A 16,696-nucleotide genomic window follows, 5' to 3' on the forward strand; every position below is an offset into this window, starting at 1 on the left:
CAGTCACAAAGTAATAACAAGGTGACATATCAAATGCCCCTCCCCACAAAAAAACCACAATGGGAAAATAGAACCTAAAGATAAATCCAATCCTATATACTATGAGCAAACTCATTCTTAAAGTGTGAATCCTTATATACAGGGAACCGGGCAGAGGGCCTTCTCGGTAGTGGCGTCTGCCCTGTAGAATGCCCTCCCTTCAGAAGTCAAGGAAATAAACAACTACAGTATCTGACTTTTAGAAGACATCTGAAGGCAGCCCTTTTCAAGGAAGTTTTTAATATTTGATGTTGTTTCGCTTGATGATGATGATGGGAGCCACCATGGACGGGGTATAAATTATTATTATTATTATTATTATTATTATTATTATTATTATTATTTAGTCAAAGTGGCAGTATCTTTCCTCACACACTGGAGGAACCCCAAGGTTTGCAGCTGTACAAAAAGTATTTTTTTTGGGGGGGGGAGTGAGGGGGTTTGATCTGAAGTAAACAGAGAAAGTCCTAAACAGCTCAATGAGGACTGAGCATGCTCAGTGACTGTGGAATGCTGAGAGGCTGTTAGGGATAGAAATCAGGGAGGGAGGGAGAATAGAGTGGCTTATCCTGGAAAGGTCATGGCTGGCTGAAGGGAATACTGAGCAGGAGCACTCTGCACATTGCACCTCTCATAACATTAAGAACACTTACCACATTTGTAACATGAATAGCTACCACCACTACTACATAAAATTTCAGTTTCTTAAATGATGAAAGGAAATAGGATAAAATAAACCTTTTCTCCAATATTTTATTGCTTGTCAAGTTTGTCTCCTTCAAGTTTACTTTCTGCCTTGCCCTTTTGAAAGTCTCAATTGATGTTTCAATTTTTCCATTGGCAATAGTTCCCAGACTCTTTCGTATCAATTCCTAAAAGTATGGCGAAGGAGGACCTTTTTGTTGTTAACTAGCTGCAGTTAGTAGGGGAGTGATCGTATTTCCTCAAAATTTAAATGGGTGTATACATTTATCCCTTTTGTATTATACCAAAAAGATGTAAGCATAAGAGTACTTGTGTGGAGTGATGATTTTGAGGCACAGGGGTTTTGCTTTTGCAGGAAAAGAAGATATACTTGTTGATCTTATGGTATGGTTTTAATTTAAGAGAACACACCATAAAATAGAGCGTACTGAATTCTTTCCCCATGATTTATCAAATATATTATTAGCAGAAAAAGCAAGTGGAAAAACAATGCAGCTTTAAAAGGCATTTTAAAGATACGTTCACTGGGATTTTTTCATAATCTATAAAAATAGAATGGACTTTTATCACAGAGTAGCCAGCAAAAACATATGTTCTTTGTAGATTGCACAATGCAATCTAATACTTTGTCTTTAATACACACACGCACAAATACACAATTTGTTTTAATGACCTTGTACGACAAAGATGTAATAAATCAAGCAACCAAGGCTAAATGGCAGTTATCTTCATTTCAAAGTAATGTTATTTTCATCACAATCAAAATGATTTTATTTGCCTCAAACATTTCAACACAGGTCCTCTTTGGGCAAATAGCATATACCGTTCATATATACTAATGGTGGGCAATCTTTGGCTCTCCTGGTGTTGTTGGACCAAAGTTCCCATTGGTCATGCTGTCTGGGGCTAATGGGAATTGGAGTCCAAAAACATCTGGAGTGCCAAAGATTTCCACTCAAACATTACTTGCATAAGTGGCTATCTAGCCTGTTAAAGTGGTATAAGAGTGCTTAAAATGTGTGATGTTGCTGTGAAATAAATCTCTCTAAACCACAGGTGATCTGACACCACCTACTGAGCAATAGAGACTCTCAATAACTATGAGGAATAACTCTAATAAAGAAATCTAGGATGGTTCCTCCAATTCCCCTCTAGACTCAATCTGGAAGGCAAGTGAGGGAAACTGGTCCCCTCCTGTCACTGCTTACATTCATCAAGTCAAGGAGATGCCTAGCATTGATATTAGACTTCATGGAGGACTGTGGGCCCCATCATACATGACCCTCAGGGTCCCTTCCAACTCTATGATTCTATTGATTAGCTATGAATCCCCACAGGTGTTTGATGATGTAACCCATGCCTGACACCAGCCCTGGGTTATGGTATGTGAGGTGGATGTGTTACAAGAAATAACTAATATACCAAAAGATACCCTAGTGTGGCCTCCTGGACAGAATCAAGCTATTCCTTCAGACCTTGAAGCCTGCTTTACAATAATACCTGGGTCTGGGCTTGCTTTTAAAAAACACAAAAAAACAGAGGTTTTCCAAACTCTTTAGACCAGTGGAAACATTTCTGTGTTGGGGAGAGTGTTGTGGGCACCAGTCGCAAAATGGCCGCAAGGGAGCATAGCATTATGCAACATGGCTGCCATGGGGGAGAGGGCATGGCATAATACAAAATGTGTCATGGTAAAGTTTTTCTCATAATTGGATTTCCATGCCAGAAAACCCTTGAATTCTTCTGTACGGCTGCTAATGGCACAAGAACCCTGTGTCCTCCAATGCTAACTCAAAACCAAAGCCTGCTCAACCATCCTATATCCACTTACCTGGGAGTAAGTTCCACTAAACACAAAGGCCCGGATTCAACTAGTGTGCTAGTGGAAGACAGCACAAGGACTCCTTTCCCCTATCTCTTCCCTCCATGTGTTCCCATGTCTGCCCCAAATTCACTCTGGAGAACCCCAGAACAACATGGAGGAGAGGGGTGATGGTTTCATCTGACAAGCAGAAATGCTTGCACTGATGGAATGATAATATTAGCACAATACTGAACTCTTCCCAAAGAGACTTATTTCTGAGTAGACATGTAAGTTAACAGGGAATTCTTAAGTAGTGATTGGTCTTTAGCTCCTTAGGAAAGAAGCCCAAGCCTCTGCAAAGATTTCACATCTTGCATTTGTCATTTCTGTGCAGGAGGGGATCTTTAACATCCACCCACACATCTTGTGTGGTAATATTTGAAGAAAATAAGTACTTCTAGGGAACCCACTACAGGAAAGATGTATCCTTGCTGAAAGGAATAAGTCCTTCCCCTAAAGGGGAAGGGGAAATGACAGTTTTTAAGGACTCTAGGGATTCCTGTTACTGTTGCCAAACAACTCACTTATCAATCAGAGCCCTGACTGCACTCATTGGCTAAAAACACTGCTAGGTGGGAGAAACCAGGCTAATTCATTTCAGAGAAATCTCTTAGAGGGGACCTGCACATTTTGCTTTATAAATTTCTTTCTACGAAGGATAGAGGCTTACTTCTTTAACATGAAAGCTCAGAGTCTGGGTGTGTCAAATGGAGACTTTCATGAATGCCATGGTACCCAGGGGTGTTGAACTGGCAACCTCCGGGATGCAATCTATCAAAATAATTTTATCTGATAGATGAACAGTAACAACAGGCTAACTGTTAAAAATGAATATTTGACAGCAAATGTTTCAGAAATCTTTATTTAAGAATATTAAACAGTGGTCCAAAGCAAAACAAGCAATCTTTTAAATACATGACTCTAATGCTTATACATGTCATATCATAAAAACGTTATCGGTAGCATTTTCCCAATAATACACTTCTCTTTTTCCTTTTACAATTCCATTCCTATATATCCATGGCAGCTTTCTTTTAAAAAGGGGTGGAGGAGGGATTCAAAATAGAATTTTTGGCCGGACTAGGATAGCCTGATCACCTGCACTGCTGTGTATACGATGGCAGATGGGGAAGAAACTATACTGTCCCTTGGAGCCATTCATTTTCTTTCTGTTTCTTTTTGTTTTGTTTTTTGGCAAAGACTGGCAGAAGGAGCCTGTGAAGTGGGAAAGAGGGAAATGATTGTTTCCCAAGCCATTGTTGCAATATTTGTGTGATTCCCCTTGAGTTTCTTGCTCTGCTGTGCCAGAAAGAGAGAATCCAGAGCAGCAGGTCTCCAACTTTTTCTGTGGGGGCAGGGGCACATTTAGAAATCTGAAATGCTGCTGTGAGCACCACAACATACCCATTTCATAGAAGAAAAACTGGTGCTCCTCAGGACCACCATCAAAAGAAAATGAAAAAAATACCTACATCCCCCAGGAAATAGAACACACAGAAAAACAGGCAAACTTCTCAACATACAACCAGAAAAAGCTCCTGTACCTCAGGTTGCTTGTTGTTGTTTTTTAAGGGAGGTGGAGGCATCCTTGGTGAGTGCTAGGGTTAGGGTGTTTTAGGAAGCTATAGAGCCTATGGGGGCCACATTAGATCTCCCTCTGTTCTTGCACTTCTGTTCTTCTAATGTGGTTCTCTAATCTTCCCCTATAGCACAGACATTTACACTGGTGGCCAAGGGGAGAGACCTTCTGTCTGTAACAGATGTGGATGCTTTTGGAGGGGTGGTGGTCTGTTTTTGTACAACCCCACACTCCAAGTCCACATTGCACTGGCAGCCATTTTAGAGGCTGCAGTCTACTGTCATTCAAATTGTTTCCACTGTGAAACTGATTTCCAATGACACAACCAGAATGTCATTTCCCTTTTCTTAAGAAGCATGAAAATCTGGGTAAATAAACACTGACATTGCAACTCTATGCATGTCTACTCAGAAGTAAACCGCCTTGAGTTCAACTGCATTTACTTCCAGGGAAGTGTAAGAGGATTGCAGCCTCACTATACCAAAGAATATATAACCTTTCAGAACCTTCTCTTTCATCCTACTTATATGGCTAATCTATGTCAAATAAATATCGTGAGTAAATTTGTTCAATATACTGAACTTCACATAGGTTAACTGAAAATCAATTTTATGAAAATCGCCATATGGCAGAGTGTTAAGACACAAGGAGAGGCCATAGCACTCTCAGCAGGTCCAAGATCTTGTATCTCCAGTCTCAAATCCTGGACAGTGGAGACAATACTCATCACAACAAACTTCTGACTCAGTAGAACGCATTTCCTATGTCCCTAGAGTGGGGAAGTCTATAGCTGTGTATTTACAATGGAGCTGCTGCCTCTGAAATAAGAGACCATGTACAGTTTAGTTTCACCAGCGAAGGCTGGGAGATACCCCCTTTCTGAAGCCTGGAGAGTCACTGCCAATCGGTGTAGACTGAACTCAATGGACGTATGGTCTGACTCAGAACAAGGCTACTATCTATGCTTCCTTAAAGATATTCATCTCAGTTACAGCATCCTATACACAAAAGTCATTTAATATATTTTTTAAAAAAACAAACCATTTTGATTAATGATGCAAAAGTGGTGAATGCGCCCCACATCTTGGGCTGTGTACACACACTAACCCATTTGTAGCACAAAAATGTAGTTTTCCCCCTCAATCTGGAATTGTTCTTGCTTGTCCCCAACATGCTGCTTTCAGTCTAGATTGAGTCTGGATCCTGCTGTCCACAAGGATGGTTACTTGACACACATTTGAAAACCCTCCCCTAGGTTAGGTTATCCATGCTTTTTTCCTCCCTGCACACACCCCAGATGAACGGAGAAGGGAGTGGTGACTCCTGTCTTGATTGGTGGGACCATCTATTTCAGGTGGACAAACAGAGGGGGGCAGGGGTTAATGCAGATTCAATCTGCTATGACCTTTTCTTTATAAGAAAACCAGTTTCTCAATAAGGACTCTTAAGGGTCAAATAATAGGCAACAGATCTAGATAGTGTACTTGGTTTTCATAGATTCTAGAATACAATGTCTTGTTTGTGCAGCCACAGCTGTTTGGATGAGTTTTTGATGCCCTTCCATTTTCAAGGGGGGTGATGATAATACTTGCTGTATAAATATTCGTTGTGGTTGGTGTTGGATGAGAAATCAAACATTGCTTTGCTGTAAAAACCTTGTCCTGCGCTCCCTTTCTCTTTCATCTTCTTTTCTATATTGCTCTTCTAGTTTTTGTTTTTCAGAGTCCATACTGTACAAGGTACAATCTGGACATCTTCTGATCTTCTCAAATTGACTAAAATCTGCAACGTACTTCCCATTCGGAGAGAGAGAGACCACAGGCATAAACTCAAAACCCCAGAAGATCTCCTCTGGGATATATGATGTTCGGCTCTGGCAGACGGCACTTGTTGACTCTACGGTGGCATTCAGGAGGACAACCAGTTCAAACTCTTTTTCTTTCAGGTTTTGGGGTGAAAGGTCTCTTAAAGGGCTGCTCTCATCCAATATGTGGTAAAAAGTCAGAGGTAAAATCAGGAATGGACTCTCTGCTGCGGAGTCAACGTGGAATTTAACAGTCGCTTGGTTAAGCAGAATCCTCTCACCTTCTTTAGTTTCGTAGGACTCGAGAAGCTTTCCTGTCAGCTGGCACTGGATCAAGAGGCTCTTTCTCATGTTTGCCACTCGGATTACAAGGCACAGGTGCCCATTGTGCTTGGAGATGACAGCACAGTGACTGAATTTAATGGTCTCGGCCCTTTTTTTGGGTCTGGCGATTTTGGCCAGGAAAGTCCCCGTGATGAAGATCTCGATCAAGGTGGTGAGAACCAGCTGAGCAACTAAAAGGAAGATGGCATGAGGGCACTCTTCTGTGATGTAACGGAAGCCATAGCCAATGGTCGTCTGCGACTCCAAAGAAAAGAGAAATGCTCCTGTGAGTGACCTCACATGCATGACACAGGGGGCCTGGTTCTGCGGGTGTTTGTTCCCTTCCAAATCTCCATGAAGAAAGGCAATGACATAGTAGATGACTCCAAAAAGAAACCAAGTCATTACAAAGGTAGCAGCAAACAAGGTAAGTTTATATCTCCACTTCATGTCGATGACGGTGGTCCACAGATCCTGAAGATAAAGGAGGTAAATGCCATCGACCTTGTCGATCCTCACATTGCTGTGGCCACTTTTGGACATCACACGAGGTTTGCTCCTCTTCGACTTAGCAGTGATGTTGCCGTTCACTAGTGGCGCTTGTGACATATTGATCTGGGTGGCTTCCATTGTCAGTGTCTTAGACCTAAATAGATGGGGGGAAATAGTTTTTTAAAAGAACAGCAACAAAGCTATGATAAAACAGACTATATTAAAATCACCAGATTATGATTACATTCCATATTTATGGGCAAAAATCTGCTACACTTTGAAAGTTTCTGACATCAGCATGCAATGTTGGACAAGTTAATTTCATAAGCACAAAGTAATATAATTTCCTCTCTGGCATTCATGTCAATATAAATGACTTGACTCAAGAGTCCAGAAAGTAATTTTATCAATTCAGTCCTACATTGTATTAAAGTATTTCTCATATTTATTATTATGGAAAGAAGACAGGCCTCTCTTTTTAAAAAACAATAACAACATTAATTTACTGAATGTGATCCACTCAGGAGACAAATATTCCATTAACACTAGACCAATTTAGCTATGATTTTCCAAATCAGTTCTGTAATTATGTCTCCCTTAGAAATGCTGGGGGGAAAGATTTTTAAAATGAGCACTTTGATTTCGATTTTCACAAGTCCTCAATGCCTAGCTGTGTTAGAGGGGAAATAAAAGCAAGCAATCTTGTGAATGCCTAGAAAAGAGCGTGAGAAAGAAATATTTGCACCTGAAAGCTCTTCAAGGCTGTTTACATCATAGGCCTCTCCAATTTCAAAGAGTCAGTGGAAAAAACAGGAGGCAATTCACAAATTCAGCTTTCTAGCAATGGGCCCTGCCCTTAGCAAACACAGAAGGGACTGGACCACAAGTTTCTCAAAGTTTGTTTACTGTGAATCCCAGCTCAGTGCAGATGGAGATGAAGTGTGCCTCTGTCCAGGACTGAACAAAGCACACAAAAAGCAGGAGGTGCCTGTCTTTGCCAGCTTGATGGGACAAAAAAAGACACGGCTTCCACGACCAGACAGTGGTTACGCAGCACAAGGCCAGAGCAAGTTAGCAGGAGTTTCCAATAACAAAACTTCCTGTGCTTAAATCCCCCCACAAAAAAAACCCCATGCATCCTTTGTACTCTGGCAATTCATGCAGCTAGTATTGTTTTGTTCCATTGTTTGGCTTCAAGAGAGAACTTTAATAAGTGATTCATTTTTATGAACCACAGGAGAGAGAGAGAAATACTTCTCCCTTGTAACTCCTTAAAAGAACATTTCTGGAAATCAACGTACTTGTAGTAGACATGTGTGCCAACCCAGGATAACAATGTAATTATTCACTAATGCAACTTTCCTGTTTTGTCAGTAAAAGAATATTTATGTTTACACCCATAACTGAGTAACTGCTGGCAGGCTGAAGGTAAATTTGTGTTTATTTTTATTTCCTTAACCAGCTCACATATGACAACTCTTGAAAGCTCAAAAGGAGAAGGGGGAAAACACCAAGGATCCCAGTAAAAGAACTTTTGTGTGACAGTAAAAACAGCGCGCACACACGCCACACACACACTGCAACATGTCCGGAGGAAAAAGACAAAGTCCTGATGATGTGAGCAAGAACAATAAAGAGAGGAGGAGGGGCAGTTCATCAGAAAATGTGCTTTAGTTTCAACGGACTAACAACTGGAACATGGGCAGGAGGAAATGCAGCTTAGGTAATGGCATACAAATCCCAACCCGGAAAACCATTTGAGAAGAAATGCATGGTACTTGTTCACAACCTTTGGACAAGAAAATATAGTGTTTGTTTTTTTTAACCAACGGACAGAGAACTGTACCAGATTTTCTCTCAGCTCCCCAAGGTTTGATCTTCATCCTGCAGCTTGTTACTTTCTCTCTGACGTACAAATGGAGCTTGGGTGTGAGTCACCCATACTTGCCACTGGGAGAAGATGGTAAATTCATTTACACAAGTAGGAAATGAATGGAAAAGCCCTTGCGTTGTTGACCAGAATGGGGGTGGAGAAGCTCCATCTGCAAAACAGAGTCCGTGAACCCATAAGGAATTGTTGAACTGAGCCGCCTATAGTCACGCAAGGGCAAGAATTAATTTGCCAAGGTAACTAATCCTCATTTCTTCTTTTAACATACTGCCCTTTTGGGTGTTGGCAGTCCAGCGTGCAAAAACATGACTAAGGAATTACAAGAAATCAAGCAGCTCCTGCTACAACAGGAGTGCGTAAATCCACTAATGAAGAGGGTTGCAGCTGACCTCTCAAAACTGAATTCCTTCCTAGTTAACAGATCATGGAAATAAGCAACCTTCTGGCCTAGTCAATTTCACACCTCAAGTATTGGAGGTGGTGAGAGACAGCCAGAAGGCTAGACTAACTATGTACAGTGGTACCTCTGGTTACGAACGCTTCAGGTTATGAATGCATTCGACAGGCTGGTACTTAACTTTAGAGCCCTAAATAGCTTAGAACCCAAATATCTAAAAGAGGACCTTGCATACCAGCCAGCCCATGCCATAAGATCTTCAGAGGAGGTCCTTCTCCAAGTACTGTCCTTAGCTCTGATGCATTATGTAGGCACTAAGAAGAGGGTCATTCATTCATTCCATTATCTGCAATAGTGCCCCAGCTCTAGAATTCCCTCCCCAGAGAATTCCTTCCTGGTGCCAACATGACAACGACTTAAAACACTTTGATTTGCTTAGGCATTATAAAGCATGATATTGCTTTAGTCTGACTTTAGCTGCTATAAGCTTTTGATGCCTCCCAGTCTGTAATTGTTTGATGAACTTATGCTTTCTTGAAGAGCTTTCTAAACTTTTCATGTTGGTGACACACTTTTTAGACATGCATCATTTCGCAACACTGTAATTCATTTTTACTAGCAAACCAGAGATTAAACTAACCCCTTTCCAGCCCCAGGAGGAGCATAGGTAGTGTTCGTGCAACCAGAGGCGGAGCTAGCTTCTCTGGCCCCCGGAGCGCCACACATGCTGTGCTCCCCGGGGCGGGGCTAGCCGCCCACAGCAAGCAGTGAGCGTCCCAGGGGGGCAGGGGGGTGATGTCATCCCCCTCAGGGATGACACCCAGGGCGGACCGCATCTACCGCACCCCCTTCTTCCGCCAGTGCACACCCACACCTACACTGACGTGTTGCGACACACAGTTTGGGAAGCTCTTGCTTATTGTATTTTCATTTTTTAAGTAATGTTTATTAAAAACCATCCTGGAATCCAATGGTTGAATGGCAGTCTAGAAATCTTTTAAATGAACAAACAGACCTGGAACTAGAATGCAGATTAAAGACAAAATACCTTGCACTGTATGTTCCAGGGAAACAAGATGGGGAAAGAGATGTGGTGGGCACATCCGAGTCAGCCATTTCCAACCTGGTGCCCTACATTTGTTGTTGAACTACAGCTCCCATCAACATGGTCAATGGTCAGGGATGCTGTGAACTGAATTCCAGCAACATCTGGAGGGCACCAGGTTGGGGAATGCTGCCCCCAAATGGTTGGTGGAACACCTTAACCCTGAGGGAGTGTCTGAGTGAGGCAGTTGAAAAGGTTGTTAGGCAATCCTCAAGCAAACACACAACAGCCAGCCGAAAGAATGGACAATAGAAACACAGGAGCTGCCTTATACCGAATTAGACTATTGGTTCATCTAGCTCAGAACTGTTTACACTGACTAGCAGCAATTTTCCAGGGTTTCAGACAAGAGGCATTCCCATCCCAACCTAGAGATGTCATGGATGGAGACTGGTACCTTCTGCATGCAGAGTAGATGTTACAGCAGCCTTTCTCAACCTGTGGGTCCCCAGATGTTGTTGGACCACAACTGCCATCACCCCGAGCTAGCAAGGCCAGAGCTCAGGGATGATGGGAGTTGTAGTCCAACAACATCTGGGGACCCACAGGTTGAGAACCACTGTGCTACAGCCTTTATGGATTAGATCTTGGCTTCTTAGCCTACATCCAGTCCATCATTGCACTCACATGTCAGGCTACAAGAACATGTCCCCATCCAATGTCCCCCCTATCCAAATGATAATAATAACTTATTATTTATACCCTGCCCAGCTGGCTGGGTTTCCCCAGCCACTCTGGGCAGCTCCCAACAGAATGTTAAAAATGTGATAAAACATCAAATATATTGCTGATATAATTTTCCCTTTTCCTCCTCAGCTTACACAGAGTCTTCCTGCTTCCTTATTTCGCCCCTCCATCTCCATCTATTGACTCTTAAGAACACAAGACAAGGTAGCTTGATCAGGCCAATGGTCCAACATCCTGTTCTCACAGTGGCCAACCAGATGCCTGGGGGAAACCCACAAGCAGAGCATGAGCAGAAGAGTCTTCTGCCCACCTATTACTCCCAGCAGCTGGAATGCAGAAGCATGCTGCCTCTGATGGTGGAGGCAGAACATAACTTCATGGCTAGTAGCCACTGATAGCCTGGTCCTCCATGAATTTGTCTAATCTTTTGATGGCCATCGCTGCCTCCAGTGGGAGTGAGTTCCACAGTTTAAACTATGCACAGTGCAAATAAGCACTTCCTTTTATCTGTTCTCAATCTTCCAAAATTCAGCTTTGTGGGATGTGCATGAATCCCTGTGCCACGAGAGAGGGAGGAAAGCTTTTCTCTATTGCTTTCTCCATGCAGCGCATACTTTTATAAACTTCTACCAGGTTATCTCTTGCTTGTTACTTTTCTCTAACCTAAAAAGTCCCAAATGGTGCAGCTGATCCTCGCAAGGGAGTCGCTCCATCCCCTTGATTGTCCTTTTCAGACCCTTTTCCAACTCTATCCTTTTCGAGGTGAGGGAACCAGAACACAGCATTCCAAAAGCGGCTGCACCACAGATTTGGAAAACAGCATTATGATATGAACAGTTACATTTTCAATTCCATGGCATGGAATCTGCCTATTTTGGCAACTCCGGTATGCATCAGAATCTCCTGAAGCAGGTCTAAAAGAAAGTGCACACATGCACACATCACAAGAGAAGAAATCCCCCCTCCAGCCATTAAACATGTCTAAGTATTATTATTATTATTATTATTATTATTATTATTATTATTATTTGAAGTCTTACATTGCCTTGGGGTGATAAGCCTCAGAAGAAGAAGAAGAAGAAGAAGAAGAAGAAGAAGAAGAAGAAGAAGAAGAAGAAGAAGAAGAAAGGAACTCCAGACTTTGGGAGCAACCCACAAGCATGCCTTTCAATTTGCCCTCATGGCTTGACCTGTGGTTCTCAATGTTATCAGGCCCTCATGACCAATTTAGTTGGGACACAGGGCAGGCTTTTAGGGCCTTCACTGTCTAATGTGCCCACATTCACCTCTGGCACAGCAGAGTGAGGATTAAGCTGTGAATTTCCAAAACAATGCAAAGCATTTTCCCAGGATTGTGCCTGGGGTGAAGGCGCTCCAGGCTCTCTCTTACACAGTTCAACACCCCAAGCATCAGCCTGCCCCTGTACAGAAGGGCCACAGCCTCACTCTTGGCCACTGTCCCCTTGGCTCCAGTGATTTTGCCATTTTTCTCACTGTGTGTCAAGGCAGTGTCTTCTCTATTATCGAGGCTTATAAAGCTCTGCCTTTCTGAATTCCTGACCTGTTAAAGAAGCATTAGAATAGCATCTCACCAGTCCTTGGTGCCTTCCTCTTTCCATTTGTGTTTCTTTATTAGGTAACATTCACGTATCCACTTTAGTCACTTCCTTTCTTATCCTGGAATGGATCCCATCCGATCCTGGCTTCCCCCCACCCCACCCCAACTTCCTGCATTCTGTTTCTTTCATCATCTCTCTTCTCATGTGATCCTGAATTCCTGTTGTTTATATCCTTAAAGCCCACAGAAATCCATGGAGGTTTATTTTTTCTCTTGGCAGAAGTATCCCCCCTCCCCTTTTCCTCTGCCATGCTTGTCAGAATAGGGGCTGGTTGCCACAAGGGGCCATTGGATACTCAATTTTGTTGCAATGGTGGTATCCGCACTAGGAAAAGACCCTGAGGCAAGCAGTAAACTTATCCTCAAAGGCTAGTTGCGTCCCCACCTCCTCCCTCCAAGCTTGACTGACTTCTGCCTGGAAGCATGAAAGATTGCATTCTTTCCAAACCTCTGCTTTGTTTATTCCAATATTCTCTGTCGTAAGACTGGATATTCCAGTTAACTCGCAGAAATGTGCCGTCCACTTTCTTAGCCCTGTCAATGTCACTTGATGTACAGTGGGGCCAATGAGCTCTCCAGCCCAATTTTGAACTGAGATGAAAAAAATTTCCTTTTGCCACATCAGTCATCAAATGCTCCCCTGCTTTTCTGCTGTGACACAGAACTAAAATAAAAGAATGGATATCTCTTTTCCATTGCCATCTCATATGATGGGTACGGGATAAATAAATGATCTACTTATGGGGAACATTTCCATGAAAATTGTGAAGTTGAGGTAGGACAGAGATCGCAATAAAATAGATGCCTATATCCCTGGAAGATATGGTCAGGGCAGTGGTGAGGCTGGATTATTTTGTACTCTGGACTTAATGGTCTTATGGTGGTGCTGGTTAGAGCTATAAACAGCCATGCAAAGCCAACAATTATCAATTCTCTTCCCACACCACCATTCCATATTTTACAACTGATATGTTCAGAGAAAGGGAAAGAGCTTGCCAACACTGCTTAACAACAACAACAACAACAACAACAACTCTGAGCATGTACAGTTTTGCATTTGAAATGCGCTTGCCTCGTAGCACCATCCTGATGATTACAGGAATTGTAGTTTGGCAAGGTGCTGAGAATCCCAATGCTTGCCCTGCCTGTTGTGCACAGAAAAACGATCATAGAATCATCGAGTTGGAAGGGACCCCGGGGGTCATCAAGTCCAACCCCCTACAATGTAGGAATCTTAACTAAAGCATCCATGACAGATGGCTATCCAACCTCTGCTTAAAAACCTCCAGTGAAGGAGAGTACACAACCTCTCAAGAGAGTCTGTTCCACTGTCAAACAGCTCTTGGGGTGACATACAGTGGTACCTCGTGTTAAGTACTTAATTCATTCCGGAGGTCCGTACTTAACCTGAAACTGTTCTTAACCTGAAGCACCACTTTAGCTAATGGGGCCTTCCGCTGCTGCTGCGCCGCCGGAGCATGATTTCTGTTCTCATCCTGAAGCAAAGTTCTTAACCTGAAGCACTATTTCTGGGTTAGCGGAGTCTGTAACCTGAAGCATATGTAACCCGAGGTACCACTGTATACTAGTTCTCGGCTGGTGTGTCCATATTTCCTGAGCTGATTGTGTTTCTTTGAGCAACATTTTGCGGTCTGTGGCTCAGTTACTTGTGTCACCCATGTCTTAGTAACACAAGTGTTTGTGGCAGGTACTAGCTAATCTTAATCAACAGATAAACTTCAATGTTTTAAAATACCTTCGGCATTTAAAATAGCTGTGCTTCCATATAAATATATTCCAATTACACATTTGCCAAAAAAACAACAACAGTTTAACCTCTTGGATATCAAAGAATGTTCATATAGTTCTGTTTAGAACCTTCTTTTGGATAGAAGGTTGGTGTATCAAACAATATCTTATGCCTTCATGGAGACTTTATGGACAAAGCGTTCAGCAAATCTAACAAACTATTTATTTTAGGAGACATCTCAATTGATTTGTGTTAGATGTATGAGTGGGCAAAGCTTTTAGGATTACTGCCACAATCCATGCAACAGTGAAAGGCTCGCAAATTGCTCTTGTTATTTAGTGACCAAAGAGTAGGCTGTATTACATTTGATGTTGGTTGACCAGGATTGTTTTTTCATGGAAATCAAAACCGTTTTAAAATGCAGTGACTCTTACATCTGCTATTTTGTTTAGCAGCAGGAGTTCTAACAAAGCTGCTGGAATAGAGACAGCACCTTACACAAAGAATCCCCCATTCCCTGCTGCGAGCAGACAATTTTTTTTCTTCTTTTTACGTTTTATTTTATGAATGATGTTTCCGGAGTTGCAACATTCTCAGGCCTTTTGCTTCTCTCTTGCCAACTTCCTTGAATTCGGACACCCTCACAGTGGATCTTCATTAGCACAGCTTGACATCCAAAACAGAGTTCAGTGATTTTCCACTTCTCCCTCTCTCACACCCTTGCCCCAGTTCATGCTGTGTGAATATTACCTGCCTTTTTAAGACAGAGTGTTTCTACAGATATTAGCACACTGAAGAGCTAAACTTTCCATTCCTACAGCTCCACGTGCCAGATCTGAACTGCAGGTCACCAGAGATTTTATCATCTGCATGCCCATGCAAAAACAACACTGAGCATTTCAGCTCTGTATCCATTTACATCTTCAAAGTGCTAAGCAAACATTAATTAATCCTAACCACAGTCCTGCAGAGAAGGCAAGTATCTATATCCCCATTTTACTTACATAGGAGGAAAGGAGCCTAGTCATATGCAGAGCCCTGTAATGACCGGCTAGCGAGCCAAGAACAAAACTCAGGCATCACTCCCAGCCTTTCGCTTTCTTGCAGTGCTCGAGTTTCAAGTTTCCCCTTTCCCCTTGATTTTTGATGGGCCTCCTGCCTGGCATTACTTTCTCCATACTCTAATCTCTCTTTTCTTTTCAATGTCTGCACAGACTCCTGCTTATTAATTAAGAGTGACACAGAGACAAGTGCCTTGTCCTGCTACCCCCCAGTCTGGTGATCTGTTAAGCTCAGCATAGTCATTCTCCTGTCAATTAAAACAGCTTGCCCAGAATAGTTGGTCTTTTCTACTGCTATCTCTCGGCTTCTTCACATGATGCAGCAATCCATGACATCATGGAGTTCTCTGTGTGCATGAAGGCTCATTTGTTTATCGTTCTTAAAAAGCACATAGGGTAGCTATCACTGCTACAGAGAATAAGGCCCCCATCTGCACTATATATTTAAGGCAGTATTGTACTACCATAAGCAGTCGTGGGAAACTGTAGAATCCCGGGAAGTGTAGTTTGGTAAGGGTTCTCAGAGTTCCCTGGGAAGAGGGATTCACCGTTAAACCACTCTGGGAATTGTAGCTCTGTGAGGAGAACAGTGGTCTCCTAACACTCCCCAACAAACTATAGTTTCCAAGATTCTTTGGGGAAAACATCACATTAACAATATTCCAGCTGTTAATATGAAACCAACGCAGTATGGGCTATGTATGGAAAGTTATTACAAGTTGTGTGCCAAGATGAATAATCCCAGGCTTAACCCTGCATAACTTGGACCTACAGATTTATGCTGCACATCACCCTAAACTGTATTGTTATAAATAATACTATCAATCACCGCTTGATAATACTATAGGCATGTATAAGTAGCACATACTTGTTTGGCTTAATATCTAAACAGTGTGCCAATCACACACACACACAGAGAGAGAGACATTCCTGTCTTTTTATAGCACTTAGTTATTAATGAATACATTTCATGCTCCAGGACATTTTTGCCAATGGCAGGTATGGGCTAGAATGGATCCAGGAGTTCACTGGATTCCTGGTTTACCATCCAAAAATGGAACAAACATTGCATCATTGCGGGAGTTGTTATTTTAATGTGGATTCCCGGACTATTCCATCAATTTCAACTGCATTCAGTGGGACTTCCCAAAATTGTCTCATTGTTTTATTTCATATGCTGGCCAGCCTAGCAGATTCTTGAATCCAGACATGTATTTCAGTAATTCTAGCACAATTTTGTTTTGTAGCTTTGTTGTAGATAGTATGGCATTTTCTGCAATGATTAATCTCCCAGAGAGACTCTTCATTAATGAACTATAATTCATTATTTTGCCAGATCTGTTGGGCTTAGGGATGAGAAAGACATTCGGTATTGTTTTG

At 42.2% G+C, this 16,696-nt stretch overlaps 1 protein-coding gene and 1 long non-coding RNA gene across 10 annotated transcripts in view; both read right to left on the bottom strand.

Annotated features, from left to right (window-relative positions):
• Positions 1-3,451: 3,451 nt before the first annotated feature.
• Positions 3,452-16,696, bottom strand: part of LOC310705604 — a 328,640-nt gene continuing 315,395 nt past the window's right edge. Inside the window, exon 2 of the long non-coding RNA XR_014525402.1 lies at positions 3,452-5,170. This is a non-coding gene — a long non-coding RNA (uncharacterized lncRNA). The remainder of the gene's footprint in view (positions 5,171-16,696) is intronic.
• KCNJ15 (potassium inwardly rectifying channel subfamily J member 15) overlaps positions 3,452-16,696 on the bottom strand; it is a 32,442-nt gene continuing 19,197 nt past the window's right edge. For 7 of the 9 annotated variants that reach the window (XM_083500231.1, XM_083500234.1, XM_083500227.1 and 4 more), the window contains one exon: positions 3,452-6,961. In XM_083500231.1, coding sequence (XP_083356357.1) covers positions 5,818-6,945 — 1,128 coding nt within the window. In that variant the 5' untranslated portion in view covers positions 6,946-6,961 and the 3' untranslated portion in view covers positions 3,452-5,817. Of the gene's footprint in view, positions 6,962-7,552; positions 7,860-12,479; positions 12,560-16,696 lie in introns of those variants that run through there. The other 2 variants (XM_083500233.1, XM_083500232.1) reach the window with 2 other exon arrangements.

This window comes from Podarcis liolepis (genome assembly GCF_965112155.1).
Source record: "Podarcis liolepis genome assembly, chromosome: 4".
NCBI lineage: Eukaryota > Metazoa > Chordata > Lepidosauria > Squamata > Lacertidae > Podarcis > Podarcis liolepis.